The sequence below is a fragment of the Cyprinus carpio genome, chromosome B2 (assembly GCF_018340385.1).
Source record: "Cyprinus carpio isolate SPL01 chromosome B2, ASM1834038v1, whole genome shotgun sequence".
Taxonomy (NCBI): Eukaryota; Metazoa; Chordata; class Actinopteri; order Cypriniformes; family Cyprinidae; genus Cyprinus; species Cyprinus carpio.
Genome location: NC_056598.1, coordinates 20,529,857 through 20,556,385, shown reverse-complemented (window position 1 = coordinate 20,556,385; position 26,529 = coordinate 20,529,857). Strand labels below are relative to the sequence as shown.

At 36.7% G+C, this 26,529-nt stretch overlaps 2 pseudogenes and 1 gene segment (V, D, J or C); all 3 read right to left on the bottom strand.

Annotated features, from left to right (window-relative positions):
* Nucleotides 1–457: 457 nt before the first annotated feature.
* LOC122136230 lies at nucleotides 458–1,110 on the bottom strand (annotated as a pseudogene).
* Nucleotides 1,111–1,787: 677 nt separating this feature from the next.
* Nucleotides 1,788–14,600, bottom strand: LOC109080656 (annotated as a pseudogene).
* Nucleotides 12,232–12,788, bottom strand: LOC122136231. The segment is given in 2 exon segments: nucleotides 12,232–12,630; nucleotides 12,749–12,788. Coding segments are annotated over 2 exon segments (357 nt in total).
* Nucleotides 14,601–26,529: the final 11,929 nt, after the last annotated feature.

Below are 26,529 nucleotides of genomic sequence, written 5' to 3'. Positions count from 1 at the left end.
AATAATTCACCCACTAATTTCACCGCTTATGCGGCCACTTGCCTGATGTGAACATAATATCTTACATACATTACATTACATACCACTGGTGAAAGGGCCAGTGTAATGCAATTACTGTTAATGAATAAACACTAAAATTACAGCACATCCACGGATTTTGGGTAATAAGACATCTTCATCTCACTGGCTGTGATAAATACTTAAATAAAAATATAATACAATGAAAAAAAAAAAATACATAGTAATCTTAAAAATATAATACAATGATGATGCTATTATCTGAAATTACCTAATTTATTATATTGTCTGGAAGTATGAAAATGCTTACACATTTTTGTCATCTGTTGTGCATTGTTTCATGTCTACCTCTTAACATTAAACATTAAATATTCTAAAAATAAATATTATCCAACTTCTCACACAGGTGTTTCCACAAGTGTAATTATATTGTGTGAATTATAGATTGTGGGTTTGATATGGCTTGAGATTAAAGTGAAAAATTAATTTGAGTTTTTGTACGGGTTCACAAAGACTTTGTATCACTGTGCTCCAACTCTTAGAGCACAATAATAGAGAGCTGAATCTGACAGAGTTACACCAGTAATAATGAGTTCAGTGGATGTTTCTGATGTAGTCGACTGAAAGCGACGATCAGCTACCACTATATGGTTACTCCATCCCGAGCATCTTTCCACGTTAAATACTGAGGTTCTCCATCACGATACTGTCTGAACCAGTAAAGTCTAACAGTTCTACTGCTTGTATCATATGTGCAGCTGAGGGTCACAGACTCTCCTTCTGTACTGATGACATTTGCACCCTTGTTTGGCCCAATCTGGTCTGCAGCCATCACACCTGCAAGCATGAAAATAAATATTTGCTTACATTTTAAAAAGCACACGAGTTAAATTCAGTCACATTAAACTTAATTATCTATTTTCCTTAGCATTGGCATCAAAGGGTATTTTACCTGAAATCATGATTAATATCAGTACCAAGTGTCTGTCCATGTTTTCTAAGTCAGATCAGTTCTGTTGATGCTCTTCTGTTCTCTGGGTTGTGATGATTGTGATGAGTTTTGCAGGAACTGAATCATACAATCAATCAGGAACTTCCTGCTCTCTGTTGAGATGATGCTCATTTTGGTAAATAAATGAAAGAGGTTAAAGAAGCAGATCTGCAAAAGACATGTTATTTATTAAATAAAAAGGAGAAGCTAATGATCCTGTAATGAGGCTTGATAATATGAATCTGTGAATCTGTGGTGTATATTGCCATCTTATGGCAAAATAATTTCAACATTAAAATTAAGTTTGTTTAAATGTCTTAATACAATTAATGAGAAATAAAGTCTGAGGGAAACATTTAGTGTTGGAGTTGGGAATGTTATTCTCTTTATTGTTTTGTGATTCCGTCTAGAAAATGTAACAATATCATATGGGATGAATATGCATCAGTATTTTTTTTTTTGTTGTTTTTTTTTTTTTTTTTTTTTTTTTTACTTTCTTGTATGAGTGTTGAGTGTGTTTCAGTCACTGTGGGCCTCAGAGCACAGTAGTACACAGCAGAGTCAGACACACGCACATGCTTGATCATCAGTGAAAATGTTCTTGATGTGAGGTCCAATGTTGCTGAAAATCTCTTTGTAAAATCAGGCTCAGTGGTGTATTGATTTAAAATGAATGTTGGTGATCTGTTTGGCAGCTGTTTGTACCAAAAGAGATAGTGAGTTGTGGAAGTAGTAGTATAATTACACATTAAAATAACTTGATCTCCATCACTTTCAGTCATTTCTCCTGACTGTTCAACACTGTCTTGTGCTGAGGACACTGGAAAAATAGACAGAAAAAAGTAAGTCATTAACATGAATGATTAGGAAAGTATACTTAAAAACGTATTAACCTGAATGTAAGTATACTCTTTTCTTATAAAGTAGGCTTATACATATGTACTTACCATCATAATGTGCTGTGAAACACAGGGAAATCAACGCCCATCTAAACATAGTTGATCTATAAGCAAATATTCACTCAACTCTGCGTTATCTCATAGTGATCTTCTTTAAATGTTTGTATCATGTCACATGATATTCTCATGCACGGAGAGAGCAAGGCTGACCCCTTGTGGATGAAGTTTCTTATTGTTTAAAAATTGTTACTTTGGAAACCATTTTTCACAAAATTACTATTAGCCTGACTATGTTTTTGAACAAATGCGTGATCTCTCAGTTGTAAAGCCATTTAGTTAGTAATGGGCATTATGTGCCTATTTTTTTTTTTTTTTTATTCCTTGCATTAAAGTAAATGATTTAAAGAAAGTGTGCCTTTACACAATGTATAGACCACATTTGTGCATGTGAAAAGTTGATTTCTGCCATATTGTTTTAGCCTTTTCTGAATTGGCAAAAATGCTTAGATACCAGAGGGGTCTGGAATCCGGAATTCACAATTTAAGGGTCACATTTCTCTCTGTCTGTAGAAGACTATTGTTTCTTTTTAGAGTCAGGGTTTTGTACAGTGTTCTTGTGTTTCCTGTCACTGTGGGCCTCAGAGCGCAGTAGTACAGAACAGAGTCTGATACTGCAACAGAGGAGATGATTAAATCCACACAATTTTGTTCTTCTTTTCTATTATTAGTACTGAATCTTTGATCCACTTTGGACATCTGAGCTTCTTTTTCTCCATCTAAGATGAGCACAAGGAACTCAGGAGCTGATCCGGGATACTGACGGTACCAAAGTAAAGACCATGCAGATGAATAACTGCAGGATAAGTTAACACTTGAACCCTCTGCAACAAAACTCCTCTGTTTTGTCTGGTTTAATGGTATCTCCATTACTGGCACCTGCAAATAAATCTGAAATGTTATGTTTGTCATTTTAATCTGAAAGGGGACTATACTGAAAATAGTTCATCTACTTTTAGTGCACTTTTTATATATTAAGTCCTTAAATAATAAAACTATGCTTAATTCTTCACTTTGATCATAAAGGTAATGCTTTTAAAAACAATGGTACTTACATGCTAAAGCAGAGAGCAGAATAACTGAATGGAGAATCATTGTGTTTTTTCTTACAGTCTCAGATGAAATGATCTTATGTCAGTTTTGACAAACTACTGTCAGATATACAGTACTTTAAGCCCCTCCTTCCTCTCCACCTGGGAAAAAGAGCAAATGTATCTAAATTAACAATCCATGTGTGCAATAATACATTGAATTTTATAGAGGGGTGTTAACCCTTGTGTTAACTAGCTGATATGGGGGCTAGATATGTGTGATGTGGATGTAATACCGTTTTCTGCACTGTATTGTTCTGTTTCCTGTCACTGAGGGCTGCAGAGCACATAGTACAGAGCAGAGTCTGATATAGATGCAGAGAAGATGATCAGATCTACACGTTTGATTTCTTTTGTAGCTTTTGAATACAGATGAAGATCAGGCTCAGATTTGTTTGAATATTTAGTGAGTAGTAAAAATTTAGGTTTTGCTTTGAGATACTGCCGATACCACTGGAGAGAGCTTACAGTGACAACAGTGGTACTGTAGTTACAAGATAGAGTCACATTTTCACCCTCAGAAACATGTTTTTCTAAAGTAAATGGTTGTATTGTGTCAGCTGAAAAAAATTCTGTGAAAAAGAAATGGGATTCAATTTATCAAACAATAAAGGAATAAAGTGATTAAACCATCTATATATAATCTATATATAAAATCTATATATACATTGTCACTTTTTTTACATTTATGTATTTACTTTGACTGAAATAATACTGAAATGATCTCTTACCCATGCAAAATTGGATTATTATCCAGGTAAAAAGAAGCATATTTGCAGAGAGACGATGATGGCAAAAAAAAAAAAAAAAAAAAAAAAACTAAAACAACAAAAACCCAGTGCTTCAATACCTATTTGACTCTGTCATCCTCTCAAACTGTCAAACATCAGTGTGAATCTGCTCCTCCCACTGCTGGAGTGTTTTATTCTTTAATAACTGGACAAGACGTTTTTGTGGGGAAATATGATCTACAGGATGAATGTCATAACACACATATTATTGCATTAGCAGTGAGCAGAACTTATATAAATTGGTATATCATTGTAAATATGTTTACTGATGTCACTGTGATGGTTTCAAAGAACAGTAAAACATTTATTTATTTATTTATCAAAATAAATCACATTGAATATGTATATTTACGTCAAGTATGTCAACAACTGCACCTTGCAGAGCTCTTAGTTTTTGTGGATGTTTATGTGTTTTAGTCACTGAGCTTGAAGATTTGTTGAGATCTGCATGAAATCTTTCCTCAAATCCTTTTTCACTGCTGCTTGATCCAGTCTAGAGTTTACGGAGCATGAAATCACCGCGAGCGTCACGCACGCTTGAGAGGAGAGAGAGAGAGAGAGAGAGAGAGAGACTTTGACAAAAACCCAAACTAACCCCCCTTTATTACAAAATATTCAAGGTTAACCTAAACCTTACATAGATTTAAAAAGTAATTTAAAACACAAACATACAATAATAAATAGCACAGAAAACAAGGCAAGACAATAGCACAATTAAAATATAAGTTTGCAAAGCACCATCAAAATCAGATTCACATATGCACTGGTTAACTCCCCAAATGTGATTGAAAGTCTCCAGGTCTTTAACCAAGTTATAGTATGCATATTCCACCTTTTATCTAGTTTTAATTAAACCCTTTTAAAATTAAACATTGCATCAGTTGACCCAACATTATTTATTTGCTTTTCACGTGAAATCCATATTCCAATTTTTGCTTGCCCAAACAAAAAATTAAGCAAAACATGGGATCTGCTTTCTATTTCTGCTATACTTTGGTCCATAGATAAATAAACATGGGTGAAAACACTTATCCCAAAACTGTACACCATTCTTCTAATTGAAAAAAAAGGCACAAGCCTCCACACATTGAAGAAATAAATGAAAAACAGTTTCAGTCATCCCACAAAAAGGACATCCCTCCTGAAACCTGGGGGATCGAGGTGTGCTCTGTATCTGTTTGTAGCTATTAACCCATGCACAACTCTACACTGAAGGTCTCCGACACCTTTTTTTCAATGGGAGGCTTGTACAAGGCCCTCCAGCAACCCTTCGGGGAAGAGCCTGATCCGAATAGCTCTTGCCATTTTGACTCTTTAACTCCTCCTAAAGAGTGAGAGTGTGAAACTTTTACACGTGACATACAATGCTTTCTTCTCAGTTTTACTGAAACGGTCTAGTTCAGGTGTCTTGAAGGTCAACAAAGACCCCTCCTTTTCTTCAAATATACCCACATCCGGAATTATTCTTAGTTCAGGAAAAGTTAAATCCATATCTTCATTTTATTGTTTCCACACTGCATTTAAAATCCGTTGATAGGCTCTCAAGAATTTCATTTATCAGTTTTTGTGTCCGACGAATTGATCTTATTCCAATCTTGGAGGCTAGCATTTCAGGAGACATCCATCCATCTGAAGTTATTAAATGTCCAATCTTTACAACTCCTGCAGCCTTTAGAAGATTCCTCATCGATGGTGATTTTTAAGATCACTAAGTCCACCATAGAATTGTGCATTAGGGGTTCCCTCCCTTGACCAGAGACCTCCCTCATCCGTGATGTCTCTTGAGATATCAAAAGTCCTCCAGGCTTTGAACACTGAGTGATAAAAGGAAGTTAATCCAGTAAATCAACATTTTAAATGTCCAGAAGAAACCAAAAGTTTATCCAGCCCCCATCCCTCCTGCTCTTCTAAGGAGGGCACAAGCTACTCCTACCCAGCTTACATCCAATCCATAGAGAAATCTTTTTACTGTCTTGTAGTCTGAAAGTCTTAATTCTGCTTTTTATATCCTAGTCTCTTGTCCACCTTCTTGTCTGGGCAGAAACAAAGTTGATGCTTTTGTCCAGTGGTTACCGGACCAAAAAAAGTCTGTTAAGCGTTTTTGGATTTTTGCAACCAAATCTTCAGGAGGTTCCAGAAGATTTCATTTTGGTTCCATAGCCTTCATTTTGTGCCATAGCGTTGAGGCTACAAGGTTGTTGCAGACCAGGGCTCTTCCCCTATAAGATAACTGGGTAGCAGCCAATGCCAGCAAGACAACCGAGCACACACCTTCTCCACCAGGCCCTCCCCAATTCTGTCTCTTATAATCCTCCCTTCCTAAAAACACCCCCAAATATTTTAACCCAGATTTTCCCCATTTTAAATTACCTGGGAGAACTGGAGTGTTATGGTCTAAACCACACCACATTGCATCACTTTTTGCCCAGTTTACTTTTGCAGATGAGGCTTTACCATAACTTGATAAAATCTCTTTTAAAACCTGAACATCGTTAACATTCCTTAAAACAACAGTAATGTCATCAGCGTAAGCTGAAACTTTTACATAATCATTAAAAATAGCACCTTGTACATTAAACCCATTACACTCTCTCTTAGTTTACATAGAAGAGGTTCAATAGCTAAGTTGTAAAGCTGACCAGAAGGTGGGCATCCTTGTCTTAATACCCCTCTGTACCTTAACAGGGACACTTTAGGCCTCCTGCTATCTTTACCATACATGTTGCATTATTGTACAACAACTTTATCATTTTTCTAAATTTCTCTCCAAACCCAAAAGCTTCTAATACTTTAAAAAGATATTGATGATCAACACGATCAAAAGCTTTCTCCTGATCGAGTGACAGTATTCCTACATCTATATTATTACACATCAGCACAGGCGCGCTGGAAAAAAGCTGTTTTCATGCGGGGGGGGGGGGCTGAGGGCTGGGTTGGAAAAATATGTGACGTCATTATGTTGTGACTGACGACATGAAATTTCTCTACTAGTCTTCTCCCCTGGCGTGATTGTTACTGTTTTTATACACAAAAAATTGTACTTGATGTACTTGTACTTTGATGTTTAATAAAAATAAATAAATAAAAAAAATAATAAAAAAAAAATCTCTGTACTGTTTAGGCTATGTGTTGTAGCCATTAAAGAAAACATATTTGGTTTCATATTTGTTTAAATATTATAGGCTAATGTAATTTTTTTATTTATTTAATCAATGTTTTATTATGAAAGTGAGCATGCAGCATGAGAAAGATATGATACATCATGTGCAATAGCCTATGAGACATGGAGTGGGTGTAAAGACATGATTTTGACCACTTTATTTTGGAGTTTTGTTTTGTAGAAAGACTCTGTTTAAAAAGATTTTCGTTTTGTATAAATTGTATCTTAATTTTGATCAATATTTTATCAACCCATTGCCTGTATTTAATAAACAAGCAAATATATTAGCAGACAATGTAATAAGGTGCCGGCACATCACTTGTATTGCACGTGAACTGGAGGGCGCAGAAACTCAGCTTGTGCCTCACAGACAGTTTTGAGAAATATAGGCTATCTATTATAGAAAGCTTAAAAAATGTCTACTTTTAAACGAAAATATTCAAAATGAAAATAAATAAATAGGCTCTCTCTGAATATGTAGGCCTAATCCATATGAAATGTGCATTTCTCTCTGGCGTTCATGGCGAGTCCGCATCGTCTTTGCAGCGACACAGAAAACACCATTTTATATTAATAAACAATTAAATGTCTCCTTGCTATTTTTGACAAATTCATAATCATTTCTTCAGCCGGTTCTTTGTGGCAAAATTATGCATGCGGTCGTGGCGCTTGAGAGCGGCTAGTAAACGCCCATTATTCTGACGGAAGCCAATTATTCTGACGGTGACGGAAGCATTCCTGAGGAGGCTAGGTTAGTCTTTTATCAACGAAATATTAAAATAATTATCATTAGTTTATATCTTATACACTATATCTTAATCCCACATTAAACACATTGTTATGTCTGCACTTTATTAATTAATTTGTATTTTTTTCACGTTTTTAAGTACAATATTAGGTTAGTCCACAGCCCCCCACCAGGGGGGGGCTGATGCTATGACGGGGGGGGCTGCAGCCCCCCCCCGCAGCACCCCCCCCCCTTCCCGCGCCATTGCATTTGCATAATCAATAACATCACGTACTAGATGCAAGTTGTCAGCAATACATCTGTCTTTTATACAGTAAGATTGATCTTTGTGTATAATTTTGAACAATATTTTGTTCTATCTGTAGGCAAGGCACTTTGATAAAAGTTTATATTCAGTGCAGAGAATTGCCAAAGGTCTCCAGTTCTTTAAAAGGGTAAGATCACCTTTTTTTTTTGGAAGCAATGTTAATACAGCCCGTTGGCAGCTCTTTGGTAGAAAACCAGTATGATTACATTCCTTGAGCACCTCAAATAAAATCAGTTCCAATGTTGTCCAGAAATGCTTGTAAAATTCACCAGGAAGTCCATCTATGCCTGGGGTACGACCCGACGAAAGACCCGTTACGCCATCACTTAATTCTGCAAAAGTTAATCCAGATTCCAATTCTTGCTTATCTTCTTCATTTAAACAAGGAAGATCTTGTAGGAATCCATTTTGTGTCGGAATGTCTATGTCCTCAGGTGAGTATAAATGTGAATAAAAATTCACTGCTAGCCTACGCATTTCCACAGGTTCAGATGTACATTGTCCATTGTCATTCTTCAGGTTATACATTTGGTTAACTTGCACACTCTTGAGTTCCAAATTGAAAAAAAAAAGAGGTGGGACTGTCCATATCCTTTATTGATAAGAATCTGTTTCTCACAAGAGCTCCTTTAACCTTTTCATTTAATATAGAGCTCAATTTTAATTTCTTCTCAGACCACTCATGTACATTGGAAGAAAGATCTCCTATCATATTTTTTTCAATTGCAAAGATTTCTCTTTCAAGCCATTCCAGAGACCGTTTCAAAATTAGAGTGAGATGTATACTGCTGACAAAATTCCCTTATGTGAGCTTTACCAACTTCCCACCAAAGAATAACATTATCAAATCTTATTTTCTTTTTTTTTTCCAGGTCTCCCAAAAATGTTTAAAAGATTCACAAAAACTCCTGTCTTGTAACAATTTGACATTAAAATGCCAGTAAACACTTCTGTTTTTTCTTAGAATTCAAGTTACAGTCAATAGTGATTAATTTGTGATCAGTGAAGGATGTGGGGACAATAGCTGTATTCATAATTCTACTTTTTCATACTATTTTGATAAGTACAGTCTATCCAGTCGTGCTGCTGAAATCCTCCCCATCACTAACCTTTACCCATGTATATTGTTTAACAGAGGGATTATTTTTCTCTCCATATATCAGTAAGATTAGAGGTTTTTAATAACATTTTTAAGTACTGTTTGGTGACCTGAAAATGGGGTTCTTCTCTTTCATTTCTATCAAGCAAGGCATTAAGTGTACAGTTCCAGTCCCCAGCTAAGATAGTAAAAAACCATTACCTTGCTGTTGTCCTAAAATCACTTTCAATTTTGTTAAAAAAAAAAAAAAATTCTCTCAGCTCCTATATTAGGTGCATATACACTCACAAACGTAAAGACAAGACCATTTAAATCAACCTTAACTGCTAAACATCTTCCTGATTCAATTTCCCTTCTTCTCAAAACTTTGGCTTTTATAGAGGGAGAAAAGAGAATAGCAGTTCCTGCACTCAGGTTAGTACTATGTGTGAGCACACATTCATTCCTCCACCACAATCGCCAGTCAACCTCATTGTTTACATCACTATGAGTTTCTTGTAAGAAAATAACATCTAATTTCTTTAACTTGATGAATTCTATCACAGTATCAGCTTTTACTCTTATCCCTCATCCCATTAACATTTAGGGATCCCACTCGTAAAGGTTTCCATAAGAGGGAAAAAGATTAGAAAAAGAACAATCAGAAAGAGATGTGTATTAGCCATAGTAATTGGTTATATTTTCCTCTTTTTTTTGCACCATACTATGATCTGTAAAAACTTACTCTCTCACCGGAAGTGAGGAGAGAGAGAGAGAGAGAGAGGAGTGAGAGAGTCTGTGTGTGTGTGTGTGTGTGTGTATGTGTGTGTGTGTGTGTGTGTGTGTGTGTGTGTGTGTGTGTGTGTGTGTGTGTAAACCGCGCGTCTGCACAATTCATTAACAGAGACAGGCAGAACATGTAGGATTCATATTTAAATCGACTTTTGTGGGTTTATATTTACAGATACTAGTCCATATTGTGATTTGATTTAAGTGTAATGACCTACTTTTGGTTAAAAGACTTCACTGCATAATTTTCCCAATAAATTCCGTGACATTCTGCGTTAAACTGTGAAATCTGTTTTTATGACTGGATAAAGACTTCACTGCATAATTTTCCCGCTTATCATGTGGCCACTTTCCTGATGTGAACATAATATCTTTTTTTTCATAGTTTGGCTGGTCCTGTGACTTATAGTCAGGTGCGACTTATTTATCAAAATTAATTTGACATGAACCAAGAGAAAACATTACCATCTACAGCCGCGAGATGGCGCTCTATGCTGCTCAGTGCTCCTGTAGCATCCCCCTGAAAACATAAACACAATATAAAAAAAGTAACTAACTAAAACTGTTGGGAATGTTACTTTAAAAAAGTAATTAGTTATAGTTACTCACTACTTGTCCCAAAAAGTAACTGAGTTAGTAACTGAATTACTCTATAATAAAAGTAACTCGTTACAGGGAAAGTAACTATTTGCGTTACTGTTAAAAAAAAGTTGCTATATGTCTTTTTTTTTAGCAGTTTTCACAAGTCAGTTGAAATGAGTAGAACAGACAGGTGTTCGTACATAACTTTCGATTTCGATTTATTGCACGTCAACAGACAGCAAAAGTTTTATCCCTGCACTTCAAGTATTATCTTTGTAAGAAAAGCAAAACAGTTACACCATATAAAGTGGCATTTAACTCTAGCAAATTAAATCATATTGGTATCTGTGTTTTTGGCCACTAGCTTTGTAGAGATGCGTGCGTCATTGTGAGATGCTTCATTAAATTAGAGTTGCTTACAACGGATGTCGACAAAGACTTCGCTCCTGGACATAATGTACACACATTGCATGCATGTTCTTGCCTTTGACCACAATGAATTTGAAAGTAGTGCTTATATCTCCACCTTGAAAATGCCAACCTTTTCATCGGATTGCTCCTGACTCTGACTCTGATCTCTGCTGCGAATCTCTGACTGCCTTAGCCAATCATAATCGCTTATCTCGTTATTAACCCACCTCCTCACTCAAAAACACTGGCTCTGATTGGCTACCATGAAACACATGACTCTGCCTTAGCCAATCATAATCGCTTATCTTGTCATTAACCCACCTGCTCACTCGCTGTGTGAGCCAGGGGTCCGTTCGGATTGCATAGTTTATTAAATCAATGCATAGTAACACACCGCATTTGACGTTCAGTAACGTTAACGGCGTTGTAACGACGGGAAAAGTAATTAGTTAGATTACCCCCTGCTAAATTAGCAAGATCGAAATACTAACCACACCCTATTAAACCACACTATCACAAACACAGGTTAACTGAAATATTACTTAAAGACAACTGAGAAAGACTGAATGCAAAACAAAATGCCCCCCAAAAGAAAATCCTTTTCTGCAGATTACACACTGCAGGTAGTAAAATATGCAGCTGATCTGATAGGTGACAGGAGCACTGAGCAGCATAGAGCGCCCTCTCGCGGTTGTAGACGGTTAATGTTTTCTCTTGGTTCTAAATAAATGCGAACTTATAGTCCAGTGCGACTTATATATGTTTTTTTTCGTCATGTCGCATTTTTGGACTGATGCGACTTATACTCAGGTGCGAATTATAGTCCGAAAAATACGGTACATATCTTACATTACATACCATTGGTGAAAGGACCAGTGTAATGCAAATATCTGAAAGGCCTGCATGAGAATATGCCACCTCTCGCGAGACCAGTCAGATCTCGCGAGACACATCAGATCTCATCACACCCCTAAAATTTACTGAACTGAGTTAATGATACAAAACACTAAAATTACAGCACAACCACGGATTATAAGACATCTTCATCTCGCTGACTGTGATAAATACTTAAATAGATAATTGTAACACAATAAAAAAATAAATACATAGTAATCTTAAAAATATAATACAATGATGATGCTATTATCTGAAAATTACCTAATTTATTATATTGTCTGGAAGTATGAAAATACTTAAAAATGTTTGTCATCTGTTGTGCATTGTTTTTTTTAACATTAAATATTCTAAAAAAATATTATCCAACTTCCTCACACAGGTGTTTCCACAAGTGTAATTATATTGTGTGAATTATAGATTGTGGGTTTGATATGGCTTGAGATTAAAGTGAAAAATTAATTTGAGTTTTTGTACGGGTTCACAAAGACTTTGTATCACTGTGCTCCAACTCTTAGAGCACAATAATAGAGAGCTGAATCTGACAGAGTTACACCAGTAATAATGAGTTCAGTGGATGTTTCTGATGTAGTCGACTGAAAGCGACGATCAGCTGGGGTCCCAGTGCTACTAAATTCCCAAGCCTGTTTCCACATTAAATACTGAGGTTCTCCATCATGATACTGTCTGAACCAGTAAAGTCTAACAGTTCTGCTGCTTGTATCATATGTGCAGCTCAGTGTCACAGACTTTCCTTCTGTACTGATGACATTTGCACCCTTGTTTGGCCCAATCTGGTCTGCAGCCATCACACCTGCAAGCATGAAAATAAATATTTGCTTACATTTTAAAAAAGCAACACGAGTTAAATTCAGGTCACATTACATTTAATTATCTATTTTCCTTAGCATTGGCATCAAAGGGTATTTTACCTGAAATCATGATTAATATCAGTACCAAGTGTCTGTCCATGTGTTTTCTAAGTCAGATCAGTTCTGTTGATGCCCTTCTGTTCTCTGGGTTGTGATGATTGTGATGAGTTTCGCAGGAACTGAATCATTACAATCGATCAGGAACTTCCTGCTCTCTGTTGAGATGATGCTCATTTTGGTAAATGAAAAAAAGAGGGGCCGAAAGAAGCAGATCTGTAAAAAGCATGTTATTAATTAAATAAAAAGGAGGAGCTAATTGATCCTGTAATGAGTGCTTGATAATATGAATCTGTGAATCTGTGGTGTATATTGCACATCTTATGGCAAAATAATTTCAACAGTAAAATTAAGTTTTAATTTCTTAATTAGGTAATTTTGTTTTAATGTATTAATACAATTAAAGAGAAATAAAGTCTAAACAAAAAATTCATTATCTGAGAATTTAACTCTCACTATCTTTATGTGATTCCATATACAAAATATAAAAATAAAAAATATCAATGAATGTGCATCAGCAGTCAGTATCATGTGGATTTTCACCTCGTCATATAACGAGCACTTCCTCTGTTCTTGTTGAGTGTTGAGTGTGTTTCAGCAAAATGTATCCTAATGCCCTATTACTTCTGGCGTGATTCTGAAGTGTACATAAGATGGACACTTTAATCGTATATCCCATGAAGCCATGGGAGAGGACTTTTGAATGCAGTGACAGAATGCAACTGATGCTGATAGGTCATGTGACAATGACAACATGGTAAACATAGTACACTCAAGCATTTGTTCAAAAAACACATTTTAAACCAATCCTACCTTTATAAAGAATTGTTCAGGGTGTACAAAATAACATCATAGCTGCATCTGAAATGGCATACTCTCTTGAGTAGGTACTTTTTTGAAGTAATTACTTTGTGGCCAAAAAAATAAAATCACTTTTCTGAACGTGGTTGCTTAATAAAAGATTATGAATATCTGGAGAAGCATTAACCGAATCTTTGTGTATCACCTTTTTATGTTGTGAATGACAATCTATAATTTTTTTGCTGAATAGAGGGGTGTTCCCTTGTGTTACCTATAGCAGATATGGGGATTGGATATGTGTGATGCAGATATAATGCTGTGTGTCAGGTTTTTGTACAGTGTTCTTGTGTTTCCTGTCACTGTGGGCTGCAGAGCACAGTAGTACAGAGCAGAGTCTGATATAGATGCAGAGGAGATCTCCAGGTACACATGGCTTTCTTTGTCTTTGGTGACTTTGGCAGTGAATCTGGAATCTACATTAGACTCCTGAGCTTGTTTTTGATCCATCTGAGATGAACACAATAAACTGAGGAGCTGATCCGGGATACTGACGGTACCAGTAGAGAGTTAATGCAGATGAATAACTGCAGGATAATTTAACACTTAAACCCTCATCAGCAAACTCCAGTGTTTTGGTTGGTTTGATTTCATTTCCATGCATTGCATCTGCAAAAGTAAATCAAATTTTAAAGAACAGGTGTTTAAATTTAATCTATATTCAGTTTAGATGTATCAGTATAGAATGCAATATACTACACAAAGAACACTTTATACTTAATTTTTTCGAAGAAGAAATTAGCAGTTCTGGCTGCTCAGAGTACTGGGATGCAAGACACAAAGAATTTCAATACTTACATGCAAAGGCAGAAATTAGAATGACAGAATGGAGCATCATTGTGTGTGTTTCGTATTCTCTCTCTAACAGACTTGAAGTTAAAGATCACATCAGGTATCAGTGCTTTAAACCCCACCTCTTCCAGACAGTTCTTTGAGAGAGAAGATTAGATCTGTTTCATACACCACTAGATCATTTAATTAATATTCACATCCTATTGTACCCTCTTATGGTTACTTACTACTGTAACTCTGTCATATAAATATACATACAGTAAGTCCTCAGAACACAAAAAGCAGAATATGAACTACATTGTCCCTCATACTTTGGTTGTTATAATACTTTAGATCTCATAAAGTTGATGGACATTCATTTTGCACAGCACTAACTAAATAATTCATTTTTTTTTTTTTATTATATGCATATTATTGTTGTGGGACAGAATTAAATAGCATGAGGATTTGCACCTTGAGTGTTGAGTGTGTTTTCAGTCACTGTGGGCCTCAGAGCACAGTACACAGCAGAGTCAGACACAGGTTCTTGAACATCAATGGAAATGTTCTTGATGTGGAGTTCAGTGTTGGCAGAAAATCTCTTCTTAAAATCAGGCTCAGTGGTGTATTGACTCAGAATTAATGTTGGTGATCTGTTTGGAAAATATTTGTACCAGAAGAGATCTGGAGTTCCAGAAGTAGTATAAGTACACATTACAATAACTTGAGCACCTTCATTTGCAGGGATTTCTCTTGAAGACTGTTCAACACTGAACTGTCCTGAGGACACTGGAAAAAAACAACAACAACAAAAAAACAAACAAACAATGTAAGTCATTTTACATAAATGATTAGCATTAAACTTAAACATTTAGTAACCTGGAAGTAAAGCATTTCTTTTAAAGTATACAGAAAAATAAAAAAAAATGTGCGTACCATAATAATGTGCTGTGGAACACAGAGAAATCAAAGACCATCTAAACATAGTTGATCTATAAGGTAAACTTATAAAAACTTAGGAATGATTATCACACAGAGCTCTTCTTTAAAGGGGGGTTACAAATGGTGTTTCATGTATTCAGAGTTGTTCACAGTGTTAAAGAGATGGATTCTCATGCTAAACATGGCCAAAGTTTTAAAAAATAATTTGGACGAATGACAGAGAATTTCTGTGCCGAAAATCTTACTTCCGGGTTGGTACAAGTTTCGGCCCCTTTTTTTTTTTTAATTGTGGATTTAATGACGTAGACGATGGTGGAACTCCTTATATGAGCATTTCTCTCAGAAAAGCGCACCCACGCACACGTCGACCAGAGGAGAGCGAGAACGCGCTTCATCTGGAAATAGTCGGCATGCGCTGCATAGGATTTGTTCGTGAATCTCTCCAAATAAGTGTGTTTTTGGATGTGAGGGAAAGTTTACCGTGTTCAGCTTCCTAAAAGAACCCAGTGTTACACGAACAATGGATGCAGTTTGTTTTTCCGGGGCAGCAACGGTGTGTAGCAAGTGCGTTTGTGTGTTCTGTCATTTCAGTGACGAATGTTTTATAAACAAGGCCTAGGTCGACGCTGGATTTGCATGTATAAAGACCCCATTCATGTAAGCGGGTCCCAGTGATAAAAAGAGTAAGTACATGTAAGTTAATGTAAGTAAAAAATGCATCAGATTTCTGTCTTTTCAAGGTGTGTATCTCCAGATATTATTTTTCTTTTCAGTTTAGTAGAGAAGAACCGGGGATCTACATCAGATGTCTTAGTCTCTTTCACACTCTCTATTATAAGCACAAGAAATATGATCCAGGAGACTGACGGTACCATTGAAGTGATTGTGCAGAGGAATAATTGCAGGATAAAGTAACATTTGAACCCACTGCAGCAGATTCCTCAGTGCTTTCTGGTGTGATTACGTCTCCAAAACTCACAGCTGGAAAAGAGAGAGAAAAAAACCCCAAAAACATTTAATTTTCAAATAGTGCTGAAATTGATTTATAACAGTGATTTGAAATTGTTCAATACATACAGTAAGTGATACTAGTCAATTATATTAAATATTAATATTGCATTATCATTGTGATGAGATTTTAATTTGTAGTAGCAGAATTTCTTTACATTTATTTAAGGATGTAATAAGTTTATATTTTCAGTGAAAAAGTTCATTATGTATGTAAGATGTGAAAATCATTTGACAAAATATTATATGCATATTCTCAAATTAGAAATGCAAAAGCATGCAAAAATGCACCAAATTGCACTTGTACTTGCCAAGGCAGAGAGCAGAATGATTAAATTAAGTAACACTTTAAAATGTGTGTGTCACTACAGCAGGACTGAGCTTTGTGACAGTCAAGAAAATGTTACAAGATCAGCTCAGATCTCCTTTTTCAGTCTGATGGCCAACTCCTCTCATATCTACACATATACTAACTAAAGTGTAAGATCTTATGGAGGTTCACAGAAGATTATGAATAGCATTTTATGGTATAGACCTTATGTAAAATTTACATTTTATAGAGATGAGCACTAAATAATTAAAAAATTCTTTAAAATATATATTAATAGTTTACAGCACTAAAGTTCCCAATTTGTGGATTTAAACTTGGTTAAAATGTCATTCCAATTCTGTGGAGCTTTATGGTTCAGTTCTTTGCACACAGATTTTAGGAAAGAGAGTTCTTGTATGAGTGTTGAGTGTGTTACAGTCCCCTACATCAGGTTTAAATGCATCTAAGGTCAGAAAACATTGTAATTTTCTCAGAATATACATTTAATATTAGAGTCATTTGCCAATGATTATGAAATGATTAGTTTCAAAGCAAGTTCGGAGCAAAGCCCCCCTCCCTTCCTCAAGCCTACTCTGCTCAGATTGGTCAGCTGGCCAAACCTGTTGTGATTGGCACAGAGATGAGTCCTTGAGCCAGTTAACCAGCGCTACCATTGACAAAGCACCTTTACATAAAACAATAATATAGTCAATCCCGTTCTTATAATGACATAAAATACAAAAACACTTATGCAAGCGAATCGTGCCCACAGCTAAAACGTTTAGCTGCTAAACTGTTAACACTAGGTGGATACGTTAGCCGAGTGCTAACGTGACTGATTAAACAATACAGTTTGTAAACCAAAATATGTCTACTGTAATGTTTGAAGAACGACAGACAAAAGACGCTTGGTCTTAACTTTTAATCAGCACGCTCACGAACAGTTGTATCACAGGATCACCAGCCGAAATCATCATCTCTCCCGCATTAACCCTGTAACTGCCAGTGCAGCACAATTAAACAGCAATTTCACAATTATTATAAAGCCTGTGTGCTACACTACATTCTTTATTATTAAAACAAAGTAATTAGAACAACGTCAGTCTACAATAATCAAACATATTCTTAGGTTCACTGCGATATATATCATTAACCTGAATGGCAGGTATACTCTTTTCTTATAAAGTAGGCTTATATATATATATATATATATATATATATATATATATATATATATATATATATATATATATATATATATATACTTACCAGCATAATGTGCTGTGAAACACAGGGAACTCCAAGCCTATCTAAACATAGTTGATCTAAAAGCAATATTTACTCAACTCTGCTCTGTGTTTATATCATATTGCTCTTCTTTAAATGTTTGTATCATGTCACATGATCTTCTCATGCACGGAGAGAGGCAAGGCTGACCCTTGTGGATGAAGTTTCTAATTGTTTAAAAATTGTTACTTTGGAAACCATTTTTCACAAAATTACTATTAGCCTGAATATGTTTTTTGAACAAATGGCGTGATCTCTAAATTGTAAAGCCTTTAGTAATGGGCATTATGTGCCTATTTATTTATTTTTTTTATTCCTTGCAGTAAAGTAAATGATTTAAAGAAAGTGTGCGGCGTTTACACAATGTATAGACCACATTTGTGCATGTGAAAAGTTGATTTCTGCCATATTGTTTTAGTCTTTTCTGAATTGGCAAAATGCTTAGATACCAGAGGGGTCTATAATCTGGAATTCACAATTAAGGGTCACATTTCTCTCTGTCTGTAGAAGACTATTGTTTTCTTTTTAGAGTCAGGTTTTTGTACAGTGTTCTTGTGTTTCCCTGTCACTGTGGGCCTCAGAGCACAGTAGTACAGAGCAGAGTCTGATACTGCAACAGAGGAGATGATTAGATCCACACGATTTTGTTCTTCTTTTCTATTATTAGTACTGAATCTTTGATCCACTTTAGACGTCTGAGCTTCTTTTTCTCCATCTGAGATGAGCACAAGGAACTCAGGAGCTGATCCGGGATACTGACGGTACCAAAGTAAAGACCATGCAGATGAATAACTGCAGGATAAGTTAACACTTGAACCCTCTGCAACAAACTCCTCTGTTTTGTCTGGTTTAATGGTATCTCCGTTACTGGCACCTGCAAATAAATCTGAAATGTTAGGTTTGTCATTTTAATCTGAAAGGGGGACTATACTGAAAATAGTTCAAATACTTTTAGTGCACTTTTTATATATTAAGTCCTTAAATAATAAAACTATGCTTAATTCTTCACTTTGATCATAAAGGTAATGGTTTTAAAACAATGGTACTTACATGCTAAGGCAGAGAACAGAATAACTGAATGGAGTATTCATTGTGTTTTTTCTTACAGTCTCAGATGAAATGATCTTATGTCAGTTTTGACAAACTACTGTCAGATATACAGTACTTTAAGCCCCTCCTTCCTTGCTACCTGGGAAAAAGCAAATGTATCTAAATTAACAATCCATGTGTGCAATAAGATACATTGAATTTTATAGAGGGGTGTTAACCCTTGTGTTAACTAGCTGATATTGGGGGCTAGATATGTGTGATGTGGATGTAATACCGTTTTCTGCACTGTATTGTGTTTCCTGTCACTGAGGGCTGCAGAGCAGCATAGTACAGAGCAGAGTCTGATATAGATGCAGAGAAGATGATCAGATCTACACGTTTGATTTCTTTTGTAGCTTTTGAATACAGATGAAGATAAGGCTCAGATTTGTTTGAATATTCAGTGAGAAGTAGTAAAAATAGGTTTTTGCTTTGAGATACTGGCGATACCACTGGAGAGAGTTAACAGTGACACCAATGGTACTGTAGTTACAGGAGAGGGTCACATTTTCACCCTCAGAAACATGTTTTTCTAAAGCAAAGGGTTGTATTGTGTCAGCTGATGAAATTTCTGTGGAAAAAGAAAAGGGATTCAATTAATCAAGCAATAAAGCAATAAAGTGATTAAACCATTCTATCTATATAATCTACATATAAAAATCTATATGTACAGTGTCACTTTTTCATTTTTTTTATTTTTACTTTGTATTTTACTTTGCTATGATGATGATGGCAAAAACAAAACAAACAAACACAAACAAACAAACAAAACAAATACCTATTTGACTCTGTCATCCTCTCAAACTGCCAAACATCAGTGTGAATCTGCTCCTGCCGCTTCTGCTGGAGTGTTTTATTCTGTAATAATTGGACAAGGACGTCTTTGTGGGGAAATATGATCTACAGGATGAATGTCATAACAACACATAGTAATAAATATTGCATTAGCAGTGAGCAGCATCTTACATAAATTGGTATATCATTGTAAATATCTTTACCAATTTCACTGTGATGGTTTCAAAGAACAGTAAAACATTTATTTATTTATCAAAATAAATCACATTGAATATGTATATCTACGTTAAGTATGTCAACAACTGCACGTTTTCAGAAACTCTTAGTTCTTGTCAGGATGTTTATGTGTTTCAGTCAGTGAGCTTGAGGATTTGTTGAGAGCTCAGTAGCGGTTTTTGGCACAGGCGAACTGGGCAGTAGCCGCCCATGGGGGGTGGGCACGAGCAGTTTAAAAAAATAAATAAATCCTCTGCGCTCGTTGCACGAAGCTTGAAGGGGTCTCCAGCCCGAGAGCGTGTAATTCAATGTAGAACCACCACTGTGAGATCTGCATGAAATCTTTCCTCAAATTCTTTTTCACTGCTGCCTGATCCAGTCGAGAGTTTATGGAGCATGTAAACTGGTAATCCATTGGTTTTATGTTGGTACCAGGTAAAAGTAAGGGTATGAATCACTGGTACTGTAAGTGCAGTGATGTTTAATCATCTTATTTTCAAAAGCTGTTTGAACTCTTGTTGGTTGATAGACAAAATTTGTGTATTGCAATCTGTCAGGAGATATAAAAATGTAAATAAATCAGTTTTTTATGTATATTTCTGATGTAAGGAGGAATCATTCAATTTAAAAGCAAAGTTGCTTTACCTAGAACTGCAGCAACAGGAGGTAAATTTCTTAGCCAGATAAAACATAGTTTACTTAAAGCGGTATAAAGATTTTAAAGGGCAATATTAGTGAAATATGATTATGATAAACATGAGGCAGTCTGAGTTTAGTTTTCACTGTGTGTTTGCACAGGTTAAACACACATAGCTTACAAATATAATTGGATACAATTCTGCACAAAGTGGCCAGGATGTGCAATTACATCACTTAAAGGGATAGTTCACCCAAAAATGAAGATCTGATGTTTATCTGCTAACCCCCTAGGCATCCTAGATGTAGGTGACTTTGTTTCTCAGTAGAACACAAACAAAGAATTTTAACCTCAAACCGTTGCGGTCTGTCAGTCATAATAATGTAAGGGGGATGGAATCACAGCTTTGAAAGTCAAAAAAAAAAACCTAGACAGTCAAAACCAAATTAAACCCTGCTGCTCGTGATCATATCATTGATGTGTAAAGACACAAAAATGATCGGTCTGTTGCAAGAAACAGTATTTATATCATTTTTACCTTCTGATTTTTTAACCACAATGGTGCTTTTCTACTGGCATGGTACGGCACAGTACAGCTCGGTACGGTTCACTTTTGGGGGGGTTTTCACTGGGTAAAGTACCTGGTACCTGGTACTTTTTTTAGGGTACCACCTCAGTTGAGGTTCCAAGTGAACGCGTTAGCAGTTTCCAAACTGACGTGGTAAACTCTGATGGCAAGGATTGGCCGGAGAGAATCGTCACTACCTGCGTCACTGAACTTAAGACAACACAAAACACAAAAGAACCGCTCAGATTTAAATCAGCACAAGCCAGTGAAGGATCGTGGAGTACGCATTGTTTTGAAGGAGCGTCAACCATTTTTTTAACAACCAAAAAGTTTTGTTGTCTGCTGCCGGAAGTACAGGGACGTCTCCATCTCTCGTTGGACCACAGGGGGGAGCGGATCCCAGGCGCGGAGCTTGATGGGGCGAGGCGATGCGAATTGAAACGTTTTTTAGGAGTCGTGGCTTCGATAAAGGTGCCGCAACTATAACTACATGAGAATAAAAAGTGATACTAAAACTGCAGTGGGAATGCAAACCGTGCGATCCAAGCCGAGCCGAGTCATACGGCACGCAGTGGAAAAGCACCAAAAGTGCACTCCCGTTCCTCCCGCCTCGGCGCGATTCCCCAGTTCTGCAATTAGTTCATCCCTGCACTCTTCAACAGAGTCAAAATACACGACACACAACTGTCAAAATGTCTATCGTTGGAGTTTCTCAATACGTGTAGGCATCAGTTGCCTTAGGCTTAAGTGAAAGTAAACTTGGGGTTTGGGTGGGGGGGGGGGGGGGTTGCAACAAAATGGGGGGGAAAATGTTTCGAGGATTGAATCTCATTTCCAGTGCATCTTATCATTTACTGGGCCCCTATTTTAATGATCTAACAATCACAAGTGTGTAAAGCGTTGGTCTGAAACACACGGGCGGCAGGTGCACTCAGGGCATTGTCAAAATCCACTTTTGCTATTTAAATAATCGGGAAAAAAACCGGTTGGCGCTCGCGCATGGTAGCTAATGGTAACATGGGTTTGTCCTATTCTCTGAATGACTAAGGGTGTTTCTTTTGTGCTTGTGGCAGTAACGCATCAGTTGTGCCCTGGAAAGATTTGCGATCGTGCAGCTATGACAGAATTTCTCTATTTTTACAACGCGGGCAGAGAATCTGACAAGCGCGAAGACAGAACCACCAATGGTGAACGGAGTATCTACTCAGTGTGCAAACGAGCAAATTAGATAAATAGTAGCCCAATTCTGATACATGCGATGACTATCGCATTATGACACGTAGGCATTTATTATATTTAATTAGAGGCCTACAAAAAATTCTTATGGTCATTGCAATCCTTAACTAGATTTTAATATTTTGCATGTTTTGGTGTGCTGCTGTGCGTCCCTGTGTTTAGTAAGCAGCGTGTAACGCGCGGTGTGGACAAGGCCTATACTAATCAGTACACTCTTTAAATAACAAAGAAAAAATCATTGCGGTGCAGACTTCTTAGACCCAGGTTTGAGTTGGGTCATGGCGCAGTGCTCTATTTTCAGCTGCTCTTTAAAATAGCAATGCGCCAGAACACACCTTGCTTTTTTTAGGGGGACGCCAGGCACGCGCCATGGGCGCACCACAAATTGGCGCAAATGCATTTGCTAATTAAATGACGTGGCGCACTGGACGGGAAAATGGCGAATGCGCTCGACTGAAACTAGCAAACACACTTGCGCTTGCCTGCGTGGCGCATTGCGGCGGAGGGGCGTCCCAGGTGTAGATAGGGCCCACGGTATTTACGGACTATGGTGATGACAAATTCAAGGAAAATAATTAAGTTGATTATAATGATAAAATTCGTCGCCAAAAAGAATAGTACAAGCTACTATAAGAACACAAAGATTGTCTTAACTTTTCTGGGCACATACACAAATACCTTGAGGAAATGCATTTTATAAAGTCAAAAATTTTCACCTTTAAAATGTTGGTGATGTGTGAATAAAATTTTAAATATGTGAGACTCACTGACATTTTATCAGATACACATCCAGCGCAAACTGTGCAAGTGTTATAGAATAGAAAAACTGCAAAAGCTTTTATGACAACTTGGGTGTTGAATCACTAGTTTGGTATATCTAAACACACCCTCACTTTGGCTGCCTACAAGAAGAGGCATTGCATTATGTTGGGGTTTGATAATATTCAAAACTGTATCCCCTACTTATCCCCTAATTCCTTTAGTCACACAACAAAGCGAGGCTCAAATTCACCTGGCCCCTTCATACAGCACATAACGCTTCTTAAAGCGACCTACATAGTTATAGCAATGATGATAAAAAAGTAAAAAAAAAACAAAGGTGGTCCTCATGTGTACCCCAGTTTGGGAACCAACTGTTCCACTATCCTCTCTTTACACTTAAATATTAGGGAGCTAACGAACAGTCCGGAAGTAACCTAGCACATCAGTGTAGGTAAGGCGTTAGCTTCACTCAAACGTTTACACCCTGGGTCAAACACCGGACGCGATAGTCGTCGGCCCGCTGGGCACCACGCCACAACGAGCTAACAGATTTTTCGGTGTCGTGGCCGCATCCAGTGTATACAGCATCACTGATATAATGAGTTCTATAATGTTTTGCCGCACCACGCACTCGCGCTTGGTGTCGACAATGTGTAGGCTAACATCATATATATATATATATATAGATATATATATATATAATTATATATATAATATATATATATCTATATATATATAATATCTATAAAAAAAAAAAAAAAAAAAACGGGTTTATCCATTAAAAACAATCTGCTTCACACAGGTGTGACCACATTTTAGTAAACATTTTTTGCTGGATATCGATTGTGGGTTTTGATTAATTATGGTTTTTTCACGCCCTAGTTTTTAGGTTTCAAAGTAAAAATAGAGCTTTCAGGTTTTTGTATGACATTCTTCATGGTTTGTATCACTGGGCTGCTACTAATAAAGCACAGTAATAATGAGCTGAATCTGACAAGACGTACATTCAGTAATAGTGAGTTTCTAGTGGAGTTGTATCCTGGATGTAACAGACTGAAACTCGAGCATCAGCGGTGTCTGTGTTTTTCCATGATCAGAGCACCTCTGTATGTTAAAAACAAAAGTTCTCCCATGTAATAGCTGTCTGTACCATAAAAGTCGCGCAACTTCATTGCTGGTTGTACTGTAGCGAGGCAAGCTCAGCTTGACAGTTTCTGTTTCTTTTGTGAAACATTTTGTCTCTTTACTCTGGCGCAATACTGTCCCCGGACGACACCAAACCTGTGAGCAAAAAGCAGAATATAATGCAGAACACAGTTCTCAAATACAAGTTACACAGCCAGCACAAACGGTACAGTAAAAGTACTTTTTTTTAAAACATTGTTTTTTTAAAAATGATTTCAAGGCTTCATTGTTTCATTATTTATGCAATATTAATGTTCCTGTTCCCATAATAACAATGAGTATGAAAAGCATCTGTCGCATGTTGAATGAAGACTGGGCTGCAAGTTCTTTCTGTGAGTCCTTCAAGGTTCTGCAACTGGTGTGAGAAACTGAAAGGGGCATAAAGGACAACCCGAGGAGACTTTCTACTCACTGTCACATGATGCCTGTGGAGCTCAAAGCAAACTGCTCCAATGAGCACAAATGGTCTATCTGTCTTTCTTTCTGTCTAGTTTGTGAACTGTTCGTTTTGTGCAGTAAAACTGGACAATAAACTGTCAACTGTATCTTTTCTGTCTTTCTGAGATTTATAGACATCCAAGTAATATCGTGTATGTCTTGTAATGTTATAAATTGTTTATATTCTAGTATGTTATATGCTTGTTTGGGGCAGGATTTTTGTTTAGAGTAGATATATATATATATATATATATATTATATAGGAGTATATCTATGATATATATATGATTATATATCTATATATAGTATATATACTGCAACCCGTTGCAGGCTGCAGCTTATCCCCGCCCCTTATGGCATGGAAAAAAAAAATCCATTTGTGTGCATTTTCTCAGGAAGGCATTTGACAATTCATCTGCAGCCCTGTGAGTAGAGAATGTGCTTGCAGAGGAAAGACAGAGGGGGCATGCAAAGTGAAGGACATTACTGTTATGTTTTATGAATGTCCTAATGTCATTTAAGAATGTATGATCTATATTCTTGCGCGGCTCGACTGCTCTCACTGGTAAAGAGTTTTGGTGTAGAGAGCTGGATGTGTTTCCTGTCACTCTGTGGGCGGCAGAGGGAGCAGCAGTATTAACAGGAGCAGAGTCTGATAGGCAGTTAGCGGGCAGTTTGAAGATGATCAGATCCACATCGCTTTTGTTCCCGTTAGTTTAAGATTTTTTGTGATTTTAACTGAGAGTCTTGGAATCTACACTCAGACTTTTTGAGTGTTTGTTGCTCGCATCTAAGACGTGGCACGAGAACTTTCAGGAGGCTGATCCGGGAACTGATCGTGACCAGTATAGATATATCTGCAGTGGAATCACACTCCAGGATAATGTACATCATTTAAAACGCTGTCTCAGGCAACAAGCTCTGGTTCGTCCTGGTTGTGATGTTTCCAGAGTACAGGTCAGCTGAATAAAGAAGAGGGTACATGTTTAATGACATCTGTTTTAATTAATCTAGATCTTTAGACAATATTGATAATACTTAACATGAATACTACATACATGCCAGACGAAAGAAGACAAAAACTGAGAAAGGAAATCCATTGTTGGGCTGTGCACATGTGTTCACTTGGAAGACTGAATTGTTTCTACTCCCAGTCTGATTTGATTAGATTGTGTCAGATCTGTGTAGGACGCCTCCTCTCTGTTTACATTTCAATCCTAGAACTGAAAGAGCAAGAATGAAAGATTCTGTCACAATCACTTAATGTTTTCTTCGGCTGATTTTCTGCATTATGGCATGCGGTGTATTATTCTTCTCTTTTTAATATGTCGTAGTTTCATATGAAGTAAGTAAATTTTTCTTTTATTCTATTCATTTATTTTTTTTGTGTTTGCCTCATAAAACGTTTAGATTAGAACAAAATATATCTGGGTATAAGTTTGGTACTGTGTCATGCACCAAAGCCTGTGCATGTGTGTCATCACTGATGACTGATTGATCATCAGTATCTGTTTTGTGTGGGTGTGGTGTTTCAGTCACTGTGGGCGTCAGAGCAGCGGGTTAGCCAAACCGAGAGTGCTGACATTGCGTTCTTTTCTGTCATAAAAAAATTTATTTTTTTTAAACTATAGCGTCATTTCGGATTCATACTAAAACATGATTAAAAAACAGCTTTAAAACCC